Consider the following 7,662-nt stretch of genomic DNA (forward strand, 5'->3'; position numbering starts at 1 on the left):
AAAACAAAGCTCACGTCAGTAGTAGGATTGGAAGTGATTTAACTTGCAAGTTATTTCTGACATGGTTCATTAATAGTTGAATAAGCTGAGCTTACATGCTAACAATTTGAAGTTGAGCTAAAGATTTTGGTTTATACTTTCCTATAGTCAACTTATTAATTCGTGAGCTGGTCTGAATATATATATATATATATATATATATATATATATATATATGGACTTATCATTTCTTAAGTTGTTTGAGATAATTTTATCTCTAGTTACTAAATCATAATTGTGCAAAGATGAATCAATGGTGATAAAGGAAGAGAGAGAAAAAGAGAATTATAATTATTTAAATGTGAATCAATTAATATAAGAAAAGAAATAAACAAAACGACGTAGTTTTGGAGTAGTCGGAGATAAACTTATCTAAGTTGTCAGAAAAATATTTTTTCCTCTCTCTCTAGATATATATATATATAGACACACTCGCACACACTTATCAATAACTTGTCAAGCTAAAGGTCACTTCCATTGCCTTGATCACCCTACAAATTATGTGGAATGTAGGTATTTTTCAAAATTGTGTTTATATATGATCATGTATATTTCTCGAGATATAGGAAATGAACAAGGTTTGTATTTCGCCTGAAAAGGGGGAAGGGGGAGGCATTGTTTTACAACGAAAACTTTGGAGCAAAATAATGGATTAAATTAGTTTGTTGTATATAAATATAAGATTTAATGTTTCTCAAGTTATAACTGATAAAATTATCTCTTACGTATATAAAAAAAATATAAAATTCTTGTTTTCTCTTCTTTATTTTTTTTCTCACGTGGCTCCATACAGACTCTACACAACTTTATGTATATATAAAATATAATTCTATCTGACTATCTCCTTAAAAAAACATTAATCCCTTAAATATAACATGCTTATAAAACAAAGAGAATGTAGGGAACTTTTATATCAATTTCTCTTCTTTTTGTTCTATTTTCGCTTCTAGGCAGAGGTGGAACTGGAGCTGGCGACTGTTTGCTCATGATGGTACGTAGCCCATTAAAGACATCATTTTTTTTTCGCAGCAGATAACTACATTCACGTGAAACCAGAAAAAAAGGAACTCCTATGAAAAGGCAATTCCAAGAAAGATGGCACCATTTACACCACAGGAATTGGTACAACATAATACAAAAAAGGAAACTATTATTGATTTTTTAAACGAAAGATGAAACATAAAACAGCGGATAGCATATGTGGTGGCCTACTTCCTCAATTTGTTTGTACACTTAAAACGCATTACACTAAAGCAACAACTTGAATATGCTCCCTTGAATGGAACGGGAGCTTTAATGAGATAAAAAGCAATGGAGCGTAGAAACCAGAAAATGGCAATCTACATTGCCTGTTCTGTTCATTAATCCACACAGTTGAAAATAAGTATTGACTTTGCAGGTTTTCCAGTTAGCTCTACCAATCCATAAACCCAGCAGCAATAGGGAAGGCAAACCGCCTGAATGGTAATGCCAAGTAAATCATCTGAATTTCTGAACATATTAATGTTCGGAAAATATTTATGAAGTGAACAAGTGCCAGTGATGATCTGAGGGTAAATTTTCCTTGATCTTTTCAAGCCGTTTAAGGATCTCTATGAAGGAAGGTCTTTGATTCATGTCAGCAGCCCAACACTGCTCCGTTAACCTAAGAACATGCAAGGCCATAGTCTATAAGATTACTTATATGATTAAAGCCAAAAGCTGCTCTATTAAAATTTGATGTAAACGAAATAAGTATTTACTAGCTATAACTTCTAATAGCCTAATTCACAAAGCATTCCAGAACCTCTAATTAAATGGTCACCAAAAAAGAGTTTATATCATATTTATGCTAGTCACACTTGGGGCTTGTGAAATGGAATTTCTAAGTAGCAAGGGTAAGCATATAGGTTCTCAATGTTCTTCCATGTACAGTGGAGGGTAAAATCACAGTCATTATTAACCATGCCTCTTTCTTTTCTTTTCTTTTTTTACAAACTGTCATAATAAATCAGACTATCAGAGATTAAAGTACTTCCCGCACAAAGTAAGATTATAGATGCTGGATCAATGTAAAGTATATGAGGGATAACAAATGAATATGTCTTTCATAATTTCGTGCAATATACAATATTAAGCCCAGTAATGGTGCATCATATGCCTTGAATATCACAGAATATTTAAACACACCAAAGCACATGCAGTTGAAAATCTCAAATCAAATCAAACTGAGTTTTTAACAAGGCAAAGAGATGAAATCAATCCTAAGTCAGATGTTGAACAAATAGGTCAGACTTAAAATGTGGAGGATATGATTAGTTATAGGGCTGTATAAACTAAAGTAATATCTTCTCCATTGGAAGCACTTTGGTAAGTACTCATATAAGACCTAGCTAAGTAGGTTGACTTCTCACTACCATTTTTAAGACAACTCCTTTTTCATACAACTCTGGAAGTGCAATTAAACCACATTATCTGCATAAGTTTAAGCCAGAAAACATATAGCTTCCATTTGAGTATTTTTAATTTAATAATGTAAAGGACCTAATCTCTTGAAAGCTTTAGCTATTAGGTGCAAGCCTTAAAGTGATTTCTATTCCTCAAATATGGCCGGTCATGTGAAAGCCTTTTGGGTTTGAAGTATGGACCGAACATAGACCCCACCACTTGGCCAAAGAGACTTGATACCATGACAAGAACTAAATCTTGTAGGTCGTAATAGAGTGCTAGGAAATTGGAACAAAGAAATATATCATAAATGACTTACTCTTGCAATTCAGGGATGTAACCCTTTGCCCGAAAACTAGGCCTGAATCCTTCAGCTGCGTGTTTTGCTCCATCATAAGGTTCATAACTTGCAAAAGGTGGTTCACCTTCAAGCATCTGCATGAGATGAAGATATTATGAATTACAACTAGCTTCAAATTGTATCACATAAAACTCTTATACTTGAGCAGCAGAATTACCTCATACAAAATCATTGCAAAGGAGTACACATCAACCTTCTTATCATATCTCCGGTGTTTGAAAACTTCAGGAGCCATATAGCGGTCTTTTTTATCCCCGAGAAGAGGGAAATTAAATTAAGTTTTGCATAAGAATAACAATTAATGTTTTAAAAGAACTTCTAAGAATACTCACAGCTCCCAGTTTCACCAGTCATCTTGTATACATCATGAGAACTCTGGACTGTGATAAGCTTACTCAATCCAAAATCTCCAACTTTTAAATGGTCAGCACTAGAATTGACTAAAAGAACATTCCTGAAATTTTAGAAAATAAATTTCAACGTATATACATAGACTTCTAAATTCTAGATGCATGTTCTAGATGACAAAAATTGTCAATCTAGGATAAAAGCAAAATTTGCTTCAATTTTTATAAATAATACATCATGACATACTGTCTGTTGCAGGCCATCCATATGAAGATAACATATTCATATATAGGTTGCAAATAACCAACTTACCTTGGCTTTAGGTCTCGATGAATAATAACATTTGGCTCATTGTGAAGATAAGCCATTCCTCTACAAACAATATTCACAAAATATAGATTAGCATCGTGATTAGATTAAGCGAAGTTGAATGTTTGCAAATGCTTCTAGGCTCCTAATGCTATTATCCCAGCATTGATAAAAGACAGGATGCTCTGAAATTGGCTAGTTATACACTGGTCATAGTATTCAGGGCATCTTCCTATTCCCCACCTCTTCAAAAAGATCTACTTGGTTTACTTAACTGCAATTCAGTAACTGAAAAGAAATTTCTACACGATGTTGTTTGGTTGCTTGGTTCACTTCTTTTTAAACAAATGATACATTCTGTTAGCGTTTCCTGTACTACTCAAATACAAAGCAAAGATTACTTGGCAGGAGTATTCGCTTGAAAGATCTCAGTGGAGACTTCAACACTTACCAATAGAACATCCCTTCCTCTTTTCCCCTCCCCCATCCCCAGACCCTCTAGAAGGGTCTAGTGCAGACTACGAAAAAAAAAGTTGATTATGATAAAAAAAAAATTAAGGTCCGTATGTCTTAACAGGGTTACTGCCTTGCAATTTCTTTCAGGAACCAGTATTTCAATGTATTCTTCACAGCATATCCATAAATCCTTAGGAGGAAATTCTATCTCATAGTCAGAAATCAAGTTACAGATCATACTTCATGGATAGCAGTGAGTGAGTAGTGAACAGCATAAGTAAAAGGTTGGACGTATTCGCTTTTATAGGATTCCAACTTCCAAGAGCTTGGTAACTTTAAAATGACTTTTTGGGAATTTTTTGAGCAGTAAATTTACCCTCCTCTTGAAATTTTTTCAATCACTCCATTTAAGCAGAGCATCAAAAGAAGGAAAAAGTGTAAGCTTTGTTGGAAGAATGCTCTCCTTGTGGAGCTGGTGTGGCTGGAGCACAATGTCACAGTTTTTCAATAAACAATAGAGGTTTGGCGGCCACTTATATAACAGATCATGGAGCTAATTAGTTCTTATCTGGCTTCCTTTGTTTTGTTGTATTTTAATTGTTAATAATTTCCTCCTATCCTCCTTTTATGAAATTCTCTTTTATTCTTGTTGAAATTATAGGAATTTAAGTAGGAAGGAAGAAAAGAGAATAAAAACTGAATAATCTGAAATTTATATTGATTTGATATGAAAGGTGTGTTATGATACGATACAAAAGACAAAGCACTAAGCTCTATTTATTCTAATAGAAGACTCCTAATCCTAATTAAATAAGAAAACAAATCATGAAAAATATGGATTCATTGAAACCAAGCCTATGGGATAATCTAAAATACTCTAAATTACTCTAAGATACAATCAAGATATTATGAGATATTTTTCAAACATTCTAACAGTTCTTAATAATTTGTTTTAATAATATTAAAAATTAGAAAGGAAAAGGAAGGTAAGGCACCATACCTAGCAATATCCATCGAAAAGTTTATAGCTGCTGAAGGACTAAGTGAACCTTTTTCTTTTAGGTATTGATGAAGATCACCCTATAAAGGAATGTAATAGAAGTTTAATTTTAAAGCATATATTTACCAGATAAAAAACTAGGTGTGGAGTGCTCAATTGGAAGGAATTACACTTAATTTACATACCCCTCTTAGATACTCAGTAATTAACATAAGGGGCTTCCTGTCAGTAACAGCTCCAAGAAACTGAACTATGTTGGGGTGTCGAAGCTTCACTAGCAAATTGACCTCATGCCTGAAGTCCTGACTGTATTAAAAATTAACACACAAAATAAACAGAGAGAAAGAAGATAAGTCGCTGACACACGAGATAGCAGAAAAACACGGGATGGAGAAAATATGGTTTATTGCTGCAAAACCAGCTTAATCACAAGGCTGTACGTGACCGGTGACTCCCTCCCCAACCACCTTCCTTCCTTTAGTTTTCATTAGTCATTATAAACAAACATAACTACACATCCAAATATCCTTTTGAATCATTTGGCCCTAAAGAGGAAGTAGGTTAAATCTGAACAGAATACCTTCAGCAAAAAATGTTCAATTACTTGTTGAAATGTTTCCCTATAGCCCCATGCAAGTAAGACTTGACAGAGGACATGTAAAAGCAAGTCATCCGACATTAGTTTTAAAAGATTCATCAGCAACATGCAATCCGAAGACATTAACATCACAAATAATCACAAACCAGTAGCAAACCAAATTGAACACAAATTCTAGAGATGAAAGAAAGTTATCTCACATCACCATTCTATCTTCTGAAAGAGATGGAAGAATGCGTTTGACAGCAACTGGTGTTCCACGCCAATGGGCTTTTAAAATCTCACCAAAAGATCCCTGCATGAAACTTACATCATTGATAAGACCAAATCTGGTATGCAAACTTAGTTTATCAGTAGCTTATATGCAAAGTAAAAGTGAAATGATACACCTAGCAAAGCAACAGCAAGAAACACTACGTGAATACAACTTAGAAAAATAATAATAGTTAAAACTAGTGAAAAAATGAACAAAAGTAAAATTGCAAGAGAAAAAAACACTACGTGCATTAAAAAAATAAAAAATAAAAAATTAAGCTAGCAAAAATAAACAAAATTAAGAAAACGCAGAAGAAGCAACACCTTTCCAATACGCGCTGAATTAGAGAAGTCCAACTCAGTAGGTTCTACTTCCCAATCACACTTGTTCGGCAACGGCGGCGGAACAGGCTTCGGTTCAAAATGGCTTCCATTTTGGCCCTGTCTCATCATTCAACTTCCCTTATCATTCACCGAAGACAAAATAGAAAAAGAGAGAGCGAGAGAGAGCGTAGCAAACTCACATAAGACAAGCCTCCATGCGATTTCAAAAGCTCGATCACTTCAGTCTTTTTAGCTCCCTCTGCATCAGCCAGAGGCTATACAAAAAATAAAAAATAATAAAACCATAAAACCATAAACTAAAACCTAAATTTCACTTCGCAATCAAGCAAGCACACACGGAAAGAAAGAGATAACAGAAGAATTAGAATCAGTGAATCACAGTGTTTTTCCAACGATCCTGCGCGTTGACATCAGCGCCGAATTCAATCAAGCATTTGGCGACGTCGATCCAGCCGTGTAGGGAGGCCACGTGGAGCGGCGTACGGTTGTCATAATCTCCAGCCTTCACCAGCGACGGATCCTCCTGCAGGAGCTTCCGCACCGCCGCGGCGTCGTTTTGATGTGCGTGCCACAGTATCAACGACGTGCGACTCACCCTCGCCTTCTCCTTGTCCTTCTGCTTTTCCGTGCTGCCTGAACTCATGGTTGTTCTGTTGAAAGTTGAAACTGATTGCTTTCGGTTAAGAAACCAAACGACGTGTCGGTTATTCTCCTCAATTTCAGCTTTGTATCCATACACTGTATTATAAAATTGACCCTCACGCGTTCCGATTCCTACTTTAGTGTGTCAAGGGCGAAGCATTTCCTTCCTCTTTAATTTCCTTATCTGCCTTTGGCTTGTGGGGTATATGCTTACTGCTTTGCCTTTAAAATTTCCAACTTGAGTGTGTCGGTTATATCTTTCTATTTTCGTCGGAAATGGATCCCTGTGGTAACATGTAAAAGATCATAATCATACAAAAATAAATCAATGGTTATCTCTCCTTCTTTATTATTATTGATTCACTTTTGTATGGTTATAATTTCACACCTAACGTGATCATGCAGAGGAACGAGATCCATTTTCGTCATTATTACCGGAACGGAAAACTGAATATGTTACTTGTTATAATTTAGTTTTCGGGAGTTATATTTATAAATTATTTATTTATAAATGAATTTAATTAATCAAAAATAAAATTCGAGTAGAATTAAGTTAAAAAATCAATTTGATTGCGATAATGAGTAAAATTAAGTTAAAATTTAAGAAACCAGATAATATGAATCAGGTTTTGGGTCAAGTCAAGCAACACCAAGCATACACATAATCTTGACCCTTCAAGCTCGAATTTACCCATGAATTTTTTATTATAAAATTAAGGAAAATACTATATTTATAAATTTTTTGTTTATATATTTTTACAAATTAACCTATGTATTTCAGAGAATACACAAAATATTTTCTGGAATATATAGTTTAATTTATAAGAATTTGTAAACAAAAAATTTGTAAATATAACTTTTTTCTATTATTATATGTAAATT

At 34.2% G+C, this 7,662-nt stretch overlaps 1 protein-coding gene across 1 annotated transcript; it reads right to left on the minus strand.

Annotated features, from left to right (window-relative positions):
• Positions 1-1,140: 1,140 nt before the first annotated feature.
• Positions 1,141-6,969, minus strand: LOC133313527 (serine/threonine-protein kinase VIK-like). Its single transcript, XM_061514915.1, has 11 exons — positions 6,518-6,969; positions 6,318-6,392; positions 6,118-6,234; positions 5,739-5,833; positions 5,126-5,246; positions 4,941-5,020; positions 3,488-3,547; positions 3,160-3,281; positions 2,985-3,070; positions 2,786-2,901; positions 1,141-1,684 (listed from the first exon to the last, which is right to left on the minus strand). The coding sequence occupies exons 1-11, from the start codon at positions 6,779-6,781 to the stop codon at positions 1,558-1,560; spliced, it is 1,263 nt and encodes a 420-aa protein (XP_061370899.1). The 5' UTR covers positions 6,782-6,969; the 3' UTR covers positions 1,141-1,557.
• Between the last annotated feature and the right edge of the window lie 693 nt (positions 6,970-7,662).

This window comes from Gastrolobium bilobum, unplaced genomic scaffold (assembly GCF_033153095.1).
Source record: "Gastrolobium bilobum isolate Gb01-03AN ecotype WA unplaced genomic scaffold, APGP_CSIRO_Gbil_v1 utg20048, whole genome shotgun sequence".
NCBI lineage: Eukaryota > Viridiplantae > Streptophyta > Magnoliopsida > Fabales > Fabaceae > Gastrolobium > Gastrolobium bilobum.

Excerpts from the sequence above, each read along its gene's own strand:
- LOC133313527 (XM_061514915.1), bottom strand. The coding sequence starts at position 6,781 with ATGAGTTCAGGCAGCACGGAAAAGCAGAAGGACAAGGAGAAGGCGAGG. Across the intron at positions 6,235-6,317 it reads CGCATGGAGGCTTGTCTTAT|GGCCAAAATGGAAGCCATTT; the intron begins GTGAGTTTGCTA and ends ATGATGAGACAG. Across the intron at positions 5,247-5,738 it reads TCAGAAGATAGAATGGTGAT|TCAGGACTTCAGGCATGAGG; the intron begins GTGAGATAACTT and ends TTTTTAATACAG.